The 19,780-nt window shown below is 37.8% G+C and overlaps 1 protein-coding gene across 3 annotated transcripts in view; it reads right to left on the bottom strand.

Moving 5' to 3' along the window:
• Positions 1 to 8,030: 8,030 nt before the first annotated feature.
• LOC121143479 (ankyrin repeat domain-containing protein 26-like) overlaps positions 8,031 to 19,780 on the bottom strand; it is a 38,034-nt gene continuing 26,284 nt past the window's right edge. Inside the window, exons 6-9 of one of the 3 annotated variants that reach the window (XM_040755330.1) lie at positions 15,709 to 15,845; positions 13,181 to 13,214; positions 12,487 to 12,616; positions 8,040 to 8,364 (exon numbers count right to left, since the gene is read on the bottom strand). In XM_040755330.1, coding sequence (XP_040611264.1) covers positions 8,108 to 8,364; positions 12,487 to 12,616; positions 13,181 to 13,214; positions 15,709 to 15,845 — 558 coding nt within the window. In that variant the 3' untranslated portion in view covers positions 8,040 to 8,107. Of the gene's footprint in view, positions 8,365 to 12,486; positions 12,617 to 13,180; positions 13,215 to 15,708; positions 15,846 to 19,780 lie in introns of all 3 variants that reach the window. The other 2 variants (XM_040755331.1, XM_040755332.1) reach the window with 2 other exon arrangements.

Raw genomic sequence — 19,780 nt, 5'->3', positions numbered from 1 at the left:
GGAGCATCCAATTTTCTGCGGAGAGGCAGTGTCTGGCAGTACACCTGTGCCATCTACTGGCCATGTGTGGTACCTACAGGTAGTTTAATCTGAGACAAATCAGGAGGTGATTTTTCCAATTTAGGAATCACCAATCGGTGGTAGGAACATCTAATTATAACATGGCAGGTAATTTAACACTGCAGGATTTTAGAGATTTCATTACCAATGTGATGGATTATGCAGTAAAAGACAATTATGATATTTTTCATATGTATATGTGTGCCATGCTTGTGATTAGTGTATTAATACATGTAATCACATGGAAGAAACATGTGCATATGATTCGAAAATTAGAGTCAAAAGTTCAAGAAAAAGGTGATTTAGTTACCAAAACAGATAATTTGGAATTTGATCAGAACAATCTTCGAGGCACAGCTAATTCAATGTCTATTGCATTATGGCTAACACTGAGTCTAACCAGGTGGAACTTTACAAATTAGCAGAGTCAATTCAAAAATTAGAGTCAAAAATTCAGGAACAAGGGGATTTAGTTAATTTGATCAGGACAACCTTCGAGACACATTCAATTCAATGTCCACTACATTGATGGCTAAGATGGAGTCTAGCCAGGAGGAATTTTCAAAATTAGCAGGGTCAATTCAATCTATGTCTGACAATAATGACTCTCTAGCGGACCGAATGTGTTTTCTGGAAGGAAAAATAGATGCCTTTGGAGTTTTTAGAGAGGATGGTATGAAAAGCTTGGAATCACTTTTAACTGAACAGTCCAAAGACTTAAAACAATCTTTAACTCAGGAAAACCAAGACCTCAATGAACAATCCAAGGACTTGGAACAATTTTTAATGCAGGAAATCCAATACCTAAAGGATGACATGGTTGCAAAATTTCAATCTCTAGGAGATACATCCTCTGAAACATCAGATGTTGAGTCAACAGATGCTAGGCTACCAGGAAAGAAACAAAATATGGCTACTAGACATCCTAAGGTAGCCTCTCCAGTAACCATGGTAGAAAGGCCAGCATCGCGGAGGAACCAATCTGGTTCCACTACACATAAATGGGAACCTATTCCCATGAAAGAAATGAAAGATATAAAGCAAGCGATAATGTCTTTTGGGGTCCACAGCCCCTAAGTAAAACAGTTACTAAACACATGGGCTACTACCAATAAGATAACTCCCTCAGATTGGAATGATTTAATATCTGCAGTGCTGGACCAGTCTTCCCAAATACAGTGGAAAGCTTTGTGGAGACAGGAAGCCAAGGCCCTTGAACTTCAAGGTTTGAAGGATGGCTTTGAAGCTTCCGAAAGTAAGATTATTGGGGAGAAGCAATTTTCTGACCCGCAGGTCCAAGCTGGTTATGATGAGCATACATTTGATTTATGCAAAACAGCAGCACTAAATGCTTTGGATAAGGTTCATGAACCGGGGAAAAGGTTGAATCATATTCAAAAGTGATACAGGGTCCAAGAGAAAGATTCTCTGAATTCTTACAAAGACTATCCAGAGCAGTACATTTACAAATAACTGGTCCTAATATTAGGCGACTTCTTACAGAACCTTTGGCTTATGAGAATGCAAACCCACATTATACACAGATACTGTGGCCATTAAAGGTAAGATCAGCACCATTGGAGGAATGGGTCTTATATACAACTAATGTTAAGAATGACAATACAGAGGCAGGAACCTGGATAGGAGAAGCCATTTCTAAAGGATTTAGGAGGAATCAGGATGAAAAATGGCCTAACCAAGAGGAGATATCAAATTGGGTTGGGGAAGTAATCTTTAGAAATTTCAAAAGGCATTGAAACTTTAGATGTTTTAATTGTGGTAAAATAGGATATCTGAGTAGGAACTGTAGACAACGCATTCCTAGAAATAATGCTTTTACCAGGAATGCATCAAACAGAAGGCCTCAGCCTCCTGGTCTCTGCAGGAGGTGTGGAAAGGGCAGTCATTGGACTGACAAATGCTGGTCCACAAGAGATAAACAAGGTAGACCTTTACAGCTGGGAAACGGGAATTGGGGCCTCAAGCAGGCCCCAGAAAGAAAGATTATCCGGTCATTCCCAGTGACAGTGGAGGATAGCCTCTCCCAGGACAATTAGAAGATCCACTGCCCATTGTAAATAATATGGCACTGGATAATGCAGTAGCTCCAGAGGATGAATCAATTATATCAGGAGGAAATACAAAACATATATCTATACAATATCATAGACCCAAGTTACCAGTTAAAGTAAATAATATGGTGATTAATGGCATTTTAGACATAGGAAGTGACGTCACCATCATTAATCAGAAGTCCTGGCCCCCAAATTGGGCTTTAAAAGAGGTTAACGTTCAATTCTTAGGGATTGGAACCCTATCTGAAGTTAAACAGAGTGTTAGATGGATTGACTTTATTGGGCCAGAAGGACAGAGAGGAAGGTTAAAGCCATGTGTTGCAGATATTGCTATAAACCTCTGGTGTCGTGATCTATTACAGCAATGCAATACGCAGATTAACATTCCTCCTGTATCAGCTAGGTATTATAGACAAGCTCTTAGTGGTACAAAGAATATAGTAAGGCAGTACAGAAAACAGATTCGAAGTGTACAGGCTGTACAGAAGCAGGATGCTAGTGCCAAACCTACAGAGCAACCAAAAGCTCTACCCTTAAAATGGCTGACAGATGAACCTGTCTGGGTGGGTCAATGGCCTATGACATCTGAGAAGTTAGAGGCTTTGGAGAAGTTAGTTCAGGAACAGCTAGATGCTGGACATATTGAGGAATCAACTAGTGCATGGAATTCACCTGTTTTTGTTGTCAAGAAGAAGTCTGGTAAGTGGAGAATGGTTACTGATCTTAGAGCCATCAACAAGGTAATTCAGCCTATGGGGTCTCTACAACCTGGGATGCTGTTACCTTCTCTAATTCCTAAGAATTGGCCAATTATAGTATAGACTTAAAAGATTTCTTCTTCACCATATCATTACAAGAAAGCGACAGAGAAAAGTTCGCCTTCACGGTACCTACCTATAATAATTCCCGTTCGGTACAGAGATTCCAGTGGAAGGTACTACCGCAAGGTATGTTAAACAGCCCAACTTTGTGTCAATATTTTGTGAATAAACCTCTAGAAATAATTCATAAAAAATTTCCACATTCGTTAATATATCATTATATGGATGGCATATTATTGCCTGATTCAAATAAGGATACTATGGAAAAGATGTTTGAAACAGTAAAGGAAACTTTGTCTCGCTGGGGATTACAAATTGCCCCAGAAAAAATACAAAGAGGAGATTCTATTAACTATTTAGGTTATAAAATAGATGCTCAGAAAATTAGACCACAGAAAGTACAGATTAGAAGAGATCATTACTGGACGCTTAATGATCTTCAAAACCTATTAGGAGAAATCTCTCAATTACAGACAATTATCGGTGTAGAAGGGCATGATTTAAAACACCTGAAAATACCTTTAAAAGGAGATAAAGACCTAAACAGTTTAAGAGTACTATCAGCTGAGGCTGAAAAAGAATTAGAATGGGTAGAAAAGAGAATATTAGAAGCACATGTAGACCGTGTGGATCCAAAACTGGACTGTATTCTGGTTATTTTACCATCTAGAGAATACCCCTCAGGAATATTAATGCAGAGGGAAGACATCATACTAGAATGGGTATTTCTGCCACATAAACAGAATAAAAAATTGAAAACGTATATGGAAAAGATCTCTGATTTGATATTAAAAGGTAAGTTAAGGCTTCGTCAACTGACTGGGAAAGACCCTGCTGAAATTATTGTACCTTTAACAAATGATGAAATTTCCTCCTTATGGAAGGATAATGAGTATTGGCAAATAGCTTGCAGTGACTTTTTGGGAACTATTAGTAATAACTGTCCCAAAACAGAGAGAATCAAATTCATAAAGAAAACAATTTGGATTCTTCCACGTATCCTGAGACAAACACCTATTTCTGGAGTTCTTACCTTCTACACGGATGCAAACAAATCAGGTAAGGTAGGGTATAAATCAGGAAACATAAGTAAAGTAGTTCAAAGCCCTTACAATTCCATACAAACGGCAGAGTTATATGCCATTCTCATGGTACTTAAAGACTTTACAGAGCCTCTCAATATAATCACGGATTCTCAGTATGCAGGAAGAGTTGTCTTGCACATTGAGACTGCAGAATTTGTTCCTGATAGTACAGAATTAACCTCATTATTTTTACAATTACAGGAAACCATCAGAAACAGGACTCATCTTATATATATAACACACATCAGATCCCATACAGGTCTGCCAGGTCCTCTAGCACAAGTTAATGAGGAAATTGATCGTTTATTAGTAGGTAATGTGTTGGAAGCTTCAGAATTTCATAAGAAACACCATGTTAACAGCAAAGGCTTAAAGAAGGATTTTTCTCTCAACTGGCAACAAGCCAAAGAAATAGTAAGAAATTGCCCCAGTTGCTCATGCTGCAATCAAACTCCATTACCAGCAGGTTGTAATCCTAAAGGTATTCACAGAAATGAACTTTTGCAAATGGATGTATTTCACTTCCCAGAATTTGGCAGTTTGAAATATGTACACCATACCATAGACACATTCTCAGGATTCCAATGGGCTACGGCCCTCAGCTCTGAAAAAGCTGACTATGTTATTACACACCTCTTAGAAGTGATGGCTGTTATGGGTATACCTAAAACAATAAAAACTGACAATGCTCCGGCATATGTCTCCAATAAATTGGAACAATTTTTCAAATATTATAATATAAAACATGTAACTGGTATAACTTACAATCCCACAGGACAAGCAGTGATTGAAAGATCTAACTGAACCTTAAAAGAGATGCTTCATAAACAGCCAGGGAGAACAAAGACCCCTAAACACAGGTTACACAATGCTTTACTAACATTGAATTTTCTTAATGCTGATGAAAAAGGACAAACTGCAGCAGAAAGACACTGGACTACAGAGAAGACTTCTGAACTGAACCAACTGGTGTATTTTAAGGATGTTATGACCTCAGTCTGGAAACCAGGATATGTGTTACGTTGGGGAAGGGGTTATGCTTTTGTTTCCACAGGAGAAGAAAATCTTTGGGTCCCATCTAAATTAATTAAGATTCGATCAGAACAGAAAATGTCTCAGGAGGAGGAAGGATGACGGCTCATCTACAAGGTCTGCTATGTATAAGGAGACCTTATCAAAGGAAAGAGAAGTATTCTGTTTGTGTCTTTACAGGAAAATTAGTTCTGAACAGTGAAAAAATACTAGGTATATGGATACCTAAAGAAGAAATTTGAGAATTCCACGTCCCTTCTCCCTACTATTGATATTAGAGGATAGTTTACACCTGTTAGTGTTAATTTACAATTGTTTTAGGGTTGGGATTGGAAGGAGGTGTTCAGACTTAGGCATCCTTTTCAGATAAGTTTAGAATTTAGGTGGAATGGATATGTTTAGCTTAGGATAAGTAGATTATAACTTAATTATCACCCTCTATGTATATATGTTGTATATGTTTGAGTTTGTATCAAATTTAAATCTTCTATTTAGACTAAAAGGGGAATTGTAGGAGTGAACCCCACAAAGCTATCCACCCATGAGGGTGGGGACATGTAAACTGACACAGGTAGATATAAAAGGAAGTGAAAGGAAAAGGAATCCCCCTTTTTTCCTGGAAGCCAGCCATGCTTCTAACTCCTGGTTTGTGCGACTCTCTCTCTCTTCTGGTAAATAAACATATTGTTTTCCATATAGCATCGAATATCATTGATAGCAATAGGGATGTCATTGTCCACAATGCCTAGTGTCACGTTATCTGGACAATTTCAAAATTGTTTATTTATGGACCTCTCTTCAAGGTCTGTAGTACATGGTGTTGTTTTTAGAAATTACCAAACACTCAAACTGGTAAAATTTGCCAAGTATGAGACAGGGGGAGATTGCCTACAGTGACCTTTGTTGGTGAGCACCAGCTCACCAACTATGATTTAAACATATATTATGTACTCAAGTTAATATTTCTGGTCTTATTTTTTCATCTGCAAAATGGACATGAAGCTTCTAAGTGGAATATTGAGAAGATTAAATTAGCAACTCTGCATTAAAACACTTAGAAAATATATATCACAAAGTGAACCTCATATAATAATTGTGGTTTGTGTTAGTGTGATTGTGTCTGATCATCTTTTAGCTGGTGTACCAGTGAATGAGGTCTTTGTGGAAGTTGCACTGAGTCATTTATCATACTACTGGAAGTGGCAACACATGACAACATGAAGCCCAGAACACGCCTCAGTACTTCAAGGATATTCACTAACTCCATTAACCAAGCAATTTTGTATATTCGTTATAATTTATAGGTTACTGTCTTAGTACCGATCAGCTGGCAATGATCATGTAACATAATGCATTGAGGATCTCTTGGTTTAAGCAGGAGATAAAGGACAAGACTGTGGGAGGCATCTCTAATACTGATCTGAAAATATGATGCTGTGAAATCAACATTCGGTAGTCAATTAAGGGCAGTTCTCATGCCTTAATACTTAAACATCTATTGTGATGGGACATACCTATAACCACAACACTTGAAAGGTTGAGGCAGTAGAATTACAAATTCAAGTCCAAAGTGCATTAAAGAGAAAGCTCAGAGCAGGTCTAGAGCTCATGGTTACTGTCTTAAAACAAACCAGAAGGCAAACCCAAACAACAGATTTCACCTTGCTCAGTTCTTTACTGTGCTGCTTCTATTTCTTAATTTTTGCATAAAACAATGATCATTTCCTCACTGTCTTTTAAAGATTTTTTCTTTTTAATTATATGTATGTATTCAGCAGGGAACTGTTGAAGAGGATGAGGAAGGATTGTAAGAGCCAGAGGAACCAAGAACATGACAAGAAAGTCAGAGCATCAACTAACCTGGGCTCATGGGGGCTCACAGAGACTGAACCACTAACCAGAGAGCTTGCATAGGACTCAAATAGGCCTACTGCACATATGTTACAGGGTGTAGCATGGTCTTCTTTTGGGTCTCCTAACAGTGGGAGCAGGGCCTCTCGCTGACTCTCTTACCTGCTTTTTGGACCCTTTTCTTCTACTGGGTTGCCTCATCCAACCTCAGCAGGAGAGGTGCCTAGTCTTACTGCATCTTGATATAGCATGACTGACTGATACACATGGGAGACCGGCCCTTTCTAAAGAGAAAGGAGGAGGAGCTGATGGTGTGGGGAGAGGGGAGGCTAGAGTGTAGGAACTGGGAAGAGAGGCAGGATGGAGGGGAAACTGTGATTGGACTGGGGAAATTTTAATAATTAATTAATAAAATAAATTTTTTAAAAAATCAAAGAAAAAGAAAATACATATAAAAAGCATGGGGAGTTCTGGTGAAATTGTAATGATATTAACTAAAACATGTCATTAAGTACTACATACATGCACACACACACACACACATATAAAACTCTAGGTTCATTACATAGCATCACAAATACTAAATGATTTTATATATTTTTTCTGAATTGAGAAAAATAGCATTTCATATTCTAATGGTGGAATTTTTAATTAATATACATTTTGTTTGGGACAATTTAAATCTGCCAATCAAGTCCTTTTATAGGATTTATTTCCTTGAGTCAAATAATTCTATTCTGAAGAATTTATTCAAGGTCATTAATTCAACATGTAGAAAAGATTTTTTTAACAAATGGTATTCCTTGCAGAATACTTGTAAAATAACTTTTAAAACTATAATTGTTGTCTCACAAATAAGTGAAGTTTCTCTCTAGACATTAAAACTGTGATTTGAAAGAACACATATGTAATTATAGAAAATAGTCACAATTAGATATAATTGTTAATTACATTAATTTCACACTCCACAAGACTAAGAATTGTTTCAGGTAGGCATAGAGGCTCCCAACCTATCAACCCAAACATCAAACAGTGAAGGCCAAGAGATCCCAAATTTGGTGCTTCCCTGGACTACATTAAGATATGTATCAAAAAATAATAATAAAACTCAAACTTGGAAAGTTTCCTTCCCTGAAGAACACTTCAAAAGTAAATGACAAGCTACAAAAATTCTATTTATCATCTAATGAAAACAATTAAAGGATTTTAAAATTGGGATGTCGTACCTCAGATTGTGCATTTCTGCTTTCAATTTAGTGTTTTCTGTATCTACTTTTAACTTTTCTTTGACTGTTTTTGACACCGTTTTTTGAGTATCACTGTGATTAATTTTTAAATCTTCATATTTTTCTTGAAGTTGGTCAAAAGCATGTGTTTTATCCTCCAGTAATTTCTCATATGAATGAACTGCATTCGAGATCCTCATGAGGCTGCTAGAATCTGAATTGGAGAAAAGGCGCAAATGAAGTCCAGCAGCATCTTTAATACATGAAAAGCTCGAGATTTTCACTTAATGTTGCCCTGCATAAAGGTATACTGATGGCCTATACTGTGGGACACATTATGGTAATATCTGCAGTTAAAAATAAGAGAACACTTACTGTACTTTAGCCTAAAAACTAATGGGAAAGACAGACATGAACACAAACATTACAAATTCAGATGATACTGAAATGAAATCAAGTTTTGACATCATGTAAACATGAAGGAATATGTTCTAGTGGAAGAGATGCATAGGCATGACACATGAACAAGAACTAGGTGACCAGTGCGATGAGGCACATTGTACGTAGTCTACAGCAGATGCCCAGGCGCTACCGCCCTCCAGTTCTGACAAAGATTGAATAACAGGTCCTTGTTTTGACACCAACCTGAAGTAACACAACTCAAATCAGGAAAAAAAATATGTTTTAAAGACTGAAATACTTCTGACAAGGAAGAAAATTGTCCCTATTAGGCATAAAAATAGTTACATTATATTACCCTGACTTTCTATCACCCTGCTATGAGATAGCTCAGGCTTTGTTAGGATATGAAGAGGATACAGTTGTTCAGACTCTACCAGACTCCTGGAGCTGAGGTGTTAAGTTATTTGGTGAAACAAGGCAGATGAAAATCACAGGACAGAACTCAAGAGAGGAAGGAACTGAAAAGGGGGGATGGATGCTCTGAGATCTAGAGAGGCCACCTTGGACATACTGCAGAGCACCCAACAACACAGGCATTCCAGGAAATGACCTGGGGCTGAGAGACTCTACATTTGACACAATTAAAGTGCCAGGAAGAGTATGTCCCTTCCCATAAGTCAGGTTGAATGAGTCATAATTCACAGGACCGTAGTAAAGAGAAAAGTCTTGCTTCAGTCATCAAGAATGAACTATAGGAGGATGCATCTAATGTATAGCAAATATAAGTTCTGTGCTAGTATACCCAACAAGTTATAGAAACAATAATGGAAGAATCAAACTATGTATAAACAACATGCACCAATAATAAAATGAGGAAATATAGGTACAACATGAAAGATAATTTTAAACAAACTTTCCTTGTAGAGATACCAACTAGCAGACATCAGATAGCATGACAACAGCAACCTAATGGGATCACCTTTGAGCAACACAAATAGATCTGTGCAGTCTCATGAGACTATTTGAAACCCAATTTACTGATGGGACACATAACTAGAAATGTTACAAACGAGATAAATGTGTATCACGAGTGTATGGGTCATTGTTAAATAGTTTAGCATTTACTACTATAAAGATTTTCTTTTCATTTTAAGTTAAGAAAACTTGAGTGATGTCACAGTCTGTGCATAAGGCAAGAATGTAAACAATGCTAAGATGCATAGCTACAATACTGAACAAATTTCATGGCCACTGCTTGTTGCCACTGTAGTAAGCTCAAGGCTTATGAGAATATAAAGAAAAAGTCACATGATGTGAATAACTCATATATGGACAGCTCTCTTCCTTTCAATAAATTGCCCACTATATTAAGTGACTTCTCATAATATTTATGTATCTCTCACAATATATATTGTATATTAAATATGGAAAATCTGTCTGTAGAAGCTGTTTAGATTCTTGGTCTGACCTCCAATTGTCAGCCAATTTAAAAGATTAAGTTTTTGGAGAATGAAAACATGTGCATTTATTTTACCATGCAGTGGAATGGCATTCTTGACACAAATTCTTCATGTATCAACCTTTTATCAGTAAACACATGAAGTTAAAATGGTGTGAAATATGTGAAACGATGATATCAAGAAGAATGTCTCAGTCATTAAAGTGTTTACTATGCAAGCTATCCAAATCTGAGTTTAGATCCTTTTTTAAGTTATGCATGATGGCACATCCTGCCATCTTAATGCTGGGAGGCACCGACAGGAGGACACCTGAAGTTCATTGGCTTGCTAACCCAACTGAATTAGGGAATGTCAGGCTCAATGAGACATGCTGTCTCAAAAAATTATAGTGGAGAATAGAGAAAAGATGCCTGGCATCAAATAACATAGGTACAGGTACAGATATGCATACACACATGAATGTGCTTGCATGCACACATGCACACACACACACATGAACACATGAAAACCAATACCCCCAAAATGGTAAAAATATACAAGTGGATAAAAATTAGATCCAACCAGGGTTATGAGAGATAGCTCAGTGCATAAGAGCATTTGCTAGTTGTCTGAGCATAGGAACCTGAGTTCAAATCTCCAGCACCCATATAAAAAGCTGTGTAAGATCATACATGTGCAGCTGGAATCCCAGACTTTGAGAGCTGGAGACAAGAGGAGTGCCGCTAGTATGCTAACCTAGTTTCAGCTTCAGTGAAACACTACCCCAAAGGAATAAGCTACAGGATGATAGAGCAGGATACCCAAAATTCTCCTCTGGTCTATACATGTACACAGGTACACACGGCCTAACACCAGGTGTACAGAAACACAGGTGTGTGCATGCGAACACAAAACACAGCTAGATGATGTTTTAATTAATTTTTAAAAGGGGAATATGTAGCATTCTAATACTTAAAAACATGGCTTAGCTGGAATAACTGGCAATGTTTGTATCAATGTAAACTTCACAGCAAAACTTAGCATAAGGAAAAAAACAGGGCCACTCCATGACAACAACCGATAAGACACAAAGTTCTAATGTAGATGGAGCAAGTTCAGCATCCAATGACATGGAGCAAAATAGAACTTCCAAAAAAAAAGACAAATTCATGGGTGCCAGGTGAGATGTCAATTCTCTTTACTTGGCAAGTGACAGAACAGGTAGAGAGAGAAGCAGGAAAAATAGTGTCAACCTACATTTTTCTTCCAAACACAGAGCATGGTCTAAGAATATAACATCAGAGTATATTCTATACAATAAAAACTAACAAAAAGATTAAATCAAAATGATTCAAACCATGCCAACTATGTTTTCTTAACAAAAATAACAAGCAAATGAGAGACTAAAACCAAAAATGCTCCTAGAAACTATTCAAATACCTGAAAATTAAGTAACAGAATAGTTATGTGACAAGGGGGTATTGAAAACATAACCCAAAGTATTAGGGGTTGAAAAAAATAAAAATAGAGGAAACCAGAGTTTGTGGAATGTAACTGTGGCAGGGCTGAACTAAAAATATTAGCACTGGATGTTTCCACTAGGTTCACAAGGCAATGACTTTGCTCCCATTTTAAGAAACAAAAGAAGGAATGAGAGGTGATTCTGTGGTTAAGAACATTTTTTGGTTTATAGAGGACCCAAATTCAGTTCCCAGCACCCACATGATAGCAAACACTACCTGTATCTGATGCCCTCTTCAGATTCACACACACACACACACACACACACACACACACTTAGTAAAAATAAAATATTTGTAAAAGAAAATATAGAAGGTAATATATAATACAAACTCATTAAAAGAAAGGAACCAATGAACAATACCTGTCATCTTAGTGTGTCTCCTCAAAATCTGCATTATGCAGTGTAACCACAGCACTGGTGGTATTGTCAGTTGGGGCTGTGAGGAGCCGGTTATATGGTGCGGGCAGAGCCACCATGAAGAGCTTTAGCATTCTTTATCAAAGTGACTCTAGGGAGCTGCTTCATTCCTCCAGCCCAGGGAAGATGCAAGAAAAAGGCACAACCTCCTCATGAGGAAGTAAGTATACCCTCAGTTACGTCCACCAGTGACTGGGATTAGACTTCTCAGCACCCAGAATCCTGGGCAATTAATTTACACAATATGTTGGCTGCCTAGCCTGAAGCCTGTTGTTTTAGCATGTAAGTCTGCATGCTAAACCACACAACATGCTAAATGACAACAACAACACAGTGAGCTACCCGCACTCACTCACTGAAGCTCAGTGGGCTTGGTGTCAGCTCCTGCTGAGACTAGCTCTCACTCTTCTTTGATATAAAGCCAATCAGTGACATGACAACACTCTAATACACCCTTATCCTATCGGGCAGCTCTAAGCAGTGTGTACTCATCTCTATCACACACACACACACACACACACACACACACACACACACGATGAAGCACTCTTACCTTTGCTCTGCTTCATGAGCTCTTCTATGAGTGACAAGATCTTATCAAACTTGGGCATCTCACAGTCCTCCGAATTTCTTTCATGTGGGACAAATTTATTAGGGTCACACTTATTAATTACTTCTTTGACCTACAAAATGAGTAGTAGCAATTTCAGATGTTTATATATTATTTATACCAAACACTAAAGGTGTGGGAAGTATCCAGTTTTTTATGTTACCAAACAGATATTCTGGGTGTAGTTATGCACACTTTTAATCTCAAGATGGAGAAGCTGGTGTATATCTATGAGTTCCAGGCTAGTCTGGTCTAAGTAGTGAGTTTCAGGCCAATCAGGGATACACAGTGAGACCTTGCCTCAACAACAACAAAAAACGTAGATATATATTTCATAGAAAAGATAGCTTTACATCGGTTACTCTTTCTTTTTTCCCCTCTTCCTTTTGTATTTAAGTTAGAAACAACCTTGTTTCACATGTCAATCCCACCTCACTCTTCCTCTCCTCCTCCCCTGCCATCCTCCTCAGCCACCCCAGGGATACTTTTTCTTAATAATCTTTTTCAAAATTTCTACATATGACTAAAAATACAGTTTTTAAATTTTACTCTCATAATATATTTTAAATTAATGATATATTGGCTTGTGTTTTATACTGTATTTTAATTAGGCTGTTTTAAATTAATTTTTCTGTACCTCATCCTTTGCTTTTGCAGTTTTCATCACAGACCTACAAGAACATAAAATTTTTTCAGAAAAGTATCAAATGTATTAAACACAAATTCCAATTTTCCTTCTTTCCATAATATGTTATGACTATATGAACTACAATGACTACATATGCGAGAATAGGATTGTAAACAGGAAGAGAACTAGGAATCAGAAATGTATTATCACTACCACCATCATAAAATGAAAAGTTTTAGTTCATCATCCTACCAGTTAAGGCAAAAATGCATTATTTTATAGAAATAAATACACAAAGATTTCTACTGTAATTTTCAGCAAAAATATTTTTCGTCAATAAAACTCATTTTAAAATAGTATTTTCTTCTTTATACATGGTGAACACTTAGTGACAGAACATAAGGCAGTTTTTCTTTGGGAACTATGACTCAGGTGGTACTCACTATCTAAGGACTGGGCTTGTGTTTCACTTACTTTAGTTTTCACAGCCTATTAGCTACTGTGTAAAGGTAGAATATAGGCAGAGACTGGCTGTGTTGCCACAGTCCCAGCAGCTGGCTGAGTGGAAGATTTAGAATTCAAGTCCAGAACTTCCATATTATATGGTGGAAAGTCATAATCATCTTCAGATGACTTTAAGAGACATAATAAAAGATTAATCCATATTCTCATCCTATTTTAGTATAATTACAGCTAACAACATAGGATTGTAAATAATCTGGGGAGTTCCCACATCCAAGTATTAACCACAGGTGACCATGCTTGACTTCTGAGAGCAGATGAAATCCGGCTCATTTAGTGTCATATGGCCATAGACTAAGTTTTTTTTTCTGAGAAACTGTCTGTGTGGTCAAAATTCCCAATTCTCCTGCCCCAGGAACCACCATGCCCACCATGAATTTTTTTCTAAAGCTACAGGATGGAGCTGATGACGGCTCAACTGGTAAAGTCTTCCCTTTACAAACCTGAGGATCTGGGTTCAACCCTCCAAAGGACAAATTAGAAAGCTAGGTGTGGGGTGGGTGAGATAGTTCAGTGCTGAAAGCTCCCACGGCCAATCCTGAAGACGTGAGTTCAATAGTCAGGATGCACACAGTGGCATGAGAAAAGTGACTTCCGCAAATTGTCCTCTGATGTACACATGCATACTGCACACACACATGCACACAAGTAAGTTTTAAAGCAATAATTTTCTTGAAACTTGCGTGTGGTCATGTGCACTTGTAATCAGTAATCAGTCCTGTGGAGACAGAAACGGCAAAAACCCTGGAGCTTCCTGGTGAAATCCATGCCAATGAGAGGCAGTGTCTCAATATGGTGGATGGTACCTAAGGACTGGCAGGTGACTGTCCTTTGGTCTCAACATTCATGAATAGATACATAAACAATCATAAGACTACTTTAACTTAGACAATTTTGGACACCTGCTAACTAAACTAAGTTGTCACTTAATAAATTTAGTTGTTACATCTGATTAAATTATAGCTACTCATGATGATACTATGAAATCCCTTAATGAATAGTTAAATTCCATTCTGCATAGACAATGTACATATTTTCTTACACATAATTTTTGCAATGAATAGGAATATGATTTTTATTTTTGCACCAAGCTACTATTTTTTTCAAATTTTAACAGTGGGCAACATGAATTTTTAATTTTTAAAAATCTATGTGTGATAGTTCATTTTTGAACTTACAGCTTCTATATTGAATTAGATGAAAATATTCTAACCCAACAATAACCTCCTACCATAGAAATACAAGTATGAATACAAGTTCCAAGGACCTTGTCTAGTGTAAATCTCCCAAGGCAATGTATTAAGATTTCTAATGTTTAGACATCAAAACATAACAAATTGAATAAACATGCTCTTCTCTGCTAGATCAGTCTGACACCATGCAACCATATTCTAAAGCTTTCATGTAAAAACTTTAAAATACATTAGTCTATGAATGTGACAACTTCAGTATCTTTATGACTGTTTAGAGAACCTACAAAATTTATGATTTCACCATGAATAGCCACACCCTCAGCATACACACATATGAAACACATTGTTATAAGTGTGTTTATTATGTATATTATATACCCTTGATATGTACATGTAATATATAGAGTCACCTGTAGTATAAAACACATAAATATCTTTAACATCATGTATACATATGTCTTCACAAGCAATATTTTTCCATCTCAGAATGATCTACTTCCTGAGTAAACAATTAGGTTTAAAAGAGTAAAACATTTGAAATTCTGATACATGCCACACATAATAAATTACCCTTCAAAATCTGTTCACTGATTTCAATGACAGTGCTTGCAAATGCTTTATTCTCAAACTTGCCAACCCTGTTTGCCATTTTAATAAAACATGTCAGCAGAATGGGAAATAATAGCATCTGGTTGTTGATTAACATCTTATGATCATGCAAGACAGAGTGTCCCAGGTGTAAGAAGTATAGGACATGTTCATCAGGCACACACGCTTCAGTGGAGAATAGGGTCTGCTGTTAAATAATCACTGTAGCCTTACCCATGCTCTACTTGGTTCTCCACTTGGTCTTTAGCCTTTTCATCAAGTGCTTGAAGAACTGAAGTTGCAGCACCACGATTCAGGTTTTCTGACGTATCCACCTCGTTGACATTGTGCTCCACAGTTTTTTCTGTGACCTTTGATAACAGTTTGATATTAAGAATAACTAATTTTAATTTTTAAAAAATATTTTATGTGTATGAGTGTCTTGTCTGCATGTATGCCTGTGCAGTATGTACACGTCCCATGCTCTCAGAAGCCAGAAGGGGGCATCTAATCCCACGGGACTGGAGTGACAGATAGTTGCCAACCACCATGTGGGTGCTGGGGTCCTCTGAAAGAGTGGCCAGAAGCAGGGCAGTGTGGCACACGCCTTTAATCCCAGCACTCGGGAGGCAGCGGCAGGCGGATCTCTGTGAGTTCCAGGCTGGGCTGGACTGACAGCCTCCAAAACAATACAGAAAAACCCTGTCTCGTAAAACCAAAAAGAAAAGAAAAGAAAGAGTAGCCAGTCCAGTGCTCTTAACTGCTGAGCCATCTCTCCAGCCCAATAACTGATGTTCTTTAATATAAAAACTTTTTCATTAATTTCACCACTTGACTCATTAGTTTCCACAATTTTCCTTCATAAAAACTACTTTGTGGGATGAGGGAGGCTCTCGATGCTTAAGAGACTTTCATGTTCTTCCAAAGGGAACAACTTTGGTTCCCAGCCCTCAGGGCCAGCTGCTCACAACTGCCTGTAACTCTAGCTCCCTCTTCTGGCCACCTTAGCCACATACAGATGTGGAAGACAGACATACACACAAAGAAAAATAACTTTAAAAAATAGAAAGCATGACGTTATATTCAGTTTAACTGCATCATTACATGGCATCAATACTTATATCATTTGTCTTGTTTCTGTTTGATCGAAAAGGAAGAGACCATTGCTAAATTGTCATGTTATCAAACAGCCTTCTAAATATTAGTGTTTATACCCGTATATCTGTGCTACTCTCAAGCCCGGTTAGTGTTGGAACAGAGTCCAGAAACAGAGTTGTGCGAGAATGCTGAGGCTTATAAGAAAATAGGACAAGAGCCTTGTGACCTCATTTTCATCAAAACACAGAAATGTTCTGGGAATGTGTTTCCATGCTCCCCCTAGGGGTAGCAGATAGGAGTGAGTTTACTTCAGGTGTTGTTATTCACTAACCTCCATGGCAAAATGTATTTTTGTCACGTGTGACTTGTCCTTGTGATTGAACACCTTACTCACGTGATTTTTCTTAGCCCTCGGAGTATAAATTGCCTGATTCTCTGAATAAAGTGGATTATTGCACAAGACTTTAGTCTGCCTCATTTTTAGGCCCAGTTCTCCCAGGTTCATGCTGCCAACTAGAGTAGCAACAAGTGAGAGAAGCTTCTTTATGCAGGAGCATCAATTAGTGCAGAGACGTAGACTTGCTCAAAGAGACAAGAATAGAAGACTGTGCATGCTCAACCCTAAGTGGGGCATCTATAACATGCCCCAAGCACAGAGAACACTGAAGGCAATGTGAATTGGGAATTGGGAATTGGGAAACATAAGAGCCAGAGAACAGGGAGGAATGTTTTCTTCTTGACGTAAGATAGTTGTTATAGTCATGAACCCGAAGCAGCTATGGTTACCGGCACATGACTTGTAGAAAATAAAAGTAGTCAAAATTACAGAATTACAGGAGAGTGGCTCATGAGGCCCCACCCTTAGCTAAGGAGCAATTGATGGTTGATGACTGCTGGGGGAGATTATTTTTTTTCCTTTGGGAATGTAAACAATGGTAGGTTGACTACACTACAGAAGAGATAGCCTCATAGCTATAAATATATGAACAGCATTAATTATACTCAGTGGAATAACTAAAAGTGGAGGAAACAGAGGAGAAAGAGGAGGAGAAAGGTGTTGTTGGATATTTGTTTACCTGTGCAAAGATGTGTTGCATTTGTTAAACTACATAAAGATGTGTTGCTGTTTTACCTTGCCTGCCTAAGGCACCTGATTGGTCTAATAAAAAACTGAATGGCCAATATCAGAGGAGGAGGTATAGGTGGGATTTCCAGGTAGAGACAGTAAGTAGAAGGAGGAATTTAAGCTCTGGGGAGGAAAGGAAAAGAGATGCCAGGGAGACACTGAGGTCCAGACAGACATGGAGGAAACAGGAAAGTAGGACACATAGGATGAAAGAAATGTAAGAAAACAATCCAGAGGAAATGTAGATGAATAGAAACAAGTTAAATTAAGAGAGCTAGTGGGAAGCCGGGCTTCGGTGGCGCACGCCTTTAATCCCAGCACTCCAGAGGCAGAGGCAGGTGAATCTCTGTGAGTTCGAGACCAGCGTGGTCTACAGAGTGAGTTTCAGGACAGCCTCCAAAACAATACAGAGAAACCCTGTCTCAAATAACGAGAGAGAGAGAGAGAGAGAGAGAGAGAGAGAGAGAGAGAGGGAGAGAGACAGAGACAGAGAGAGAGAGAGAGAGAGAGAGTTAGTGCGACAGGCCTAAGCTAATGCTGAGCATTCGTAATTAACAATAAATCTCCATGTCTTTATTTGGGGGCTGGTTGGTGACCCAAAGAAAATTCCAACTATGGGAGGGGTAGAAGAAAACGGAGAGGAGGAAACATGAATTTGGGAGAAGAACATGTTAAGGGGGGCTCTAGGGAATCTTGGAAGGGGAAAATGGAAGTATATGCTCAAAATAAATTATACATATGTTTGAGATTTTTGAATTTTAAATAACATTATTTTTAAAAATCATGATAGAGTTTTATCAAGAATTCAAACAAATATCCAAGTAACAATATCCTTATTAGCATTATTAATAGAAGTCACAAAGTGCTTGTTAGAGTGTAGCTCAATGTTAGAGTTTTTGCCTGGTATTCCCAAGGTACTATGTTCTATCCCCAGCACTGGGAAAATATGTGTGTGTGTATATATATCTTGGACTGGCAAATAGGTCCATGGAGTCCAGTGCCTAGAACATACTTGGTGGGAGAAGGGATCCAAATCCTACAAGTTGTTCTCTGATTTCTGTAATCACCATGGCAGCCACATGACAACACACAACAAATTAGTTGGTTAATTAAATCTAATTTTTAAATGATAATAGTAATTCCTCATGTGTCCATGGAAGAACAGGCATAGAAAATGCAGTGAATATGACTTGACTGAAGGAAATTTCACTCTTGTCACTGACATCAATGTCAAGAGTGTTTGTTGAATGAACCAGTTCCACTTCTTAAAGTCAAGGAGACTGAGTCCACCTGCAGCATAGAGGCTGCGTGAGCACAACTGCATCATTTACATTATTATACATCTATATTATTGTACTATATACACTATATGTCTATATATACACACACATATATATAGCTAAACATCTGTATTAATATACATCTTTATTATACATTAAATATTATTACTATATCTCCAAAATAAATTGTTAATATGTTCTCTAGTGATAACTATAATTCTGTTTAGTAAAAGCTATTGAGTGTGGTGATATATTATTTATGACTTATTAAAGCTTCCCTTAGGACTCAGAAAGCAAGATCAGCAAAAAGCCACAGCAGCCGGGCACACACCTTTAATCCCAGAAGCCAGAATCGAGGAAGTAGTGGTACATGCCTTTAATCCTAGGACTCAGAAGTAGATGGAGCAATGTGAATTCAAGGTTACCCAGATCTAATCAATATTGAATCAGTCTATAAGAGAATTATAGCTCACATCCTTTATCCCAGAACTCACTTGAGGTATATAAAACAGTAGCAAGGTCTCAATATAGAGCATTCATTCTCCAGCCACATTGAAGATTCTCCAGACATGCTGAGGAGAGACAGCAGGATCAGCCCAAGCAGCCTGAGCTAGAGGTGAGAGCTAGTGGCCTGCTACTTTGCTCTTCTGTTCTTCAGCTTGAAGTTTGAACCCCAGTATCAGTCTCTGGGTCTTTTATTTTTCATGTTACAATTGAGGATAAGTAACATCTCTGTAAGATATTTATCTCACCACATGTAAATTCACAAGTGGACAACATTTTCTCTCCTGTACAGATAACC

Source organism: Mesocricetus auratus, unplaced genomic scaffold (genome assembly GCF_017639785.1).
Source record: "Mesocricetus auratus isolate SY011 unplaced genomic scaffold, BCM_Maur_2.0 Super-Scaffold_100013, whole genome shotgun sequence".
Lineage (NCBI taxonomy): Eukaryota > Metazoa > Chordata > Mammalia > Rodentia > Cricetidae > Mesocricetus > Mesocricetus auratus.
Note: the sequence above shows the minus strand (reverse complement) of the source record. Positions and strands in the feature narration are given on the sequence as shown.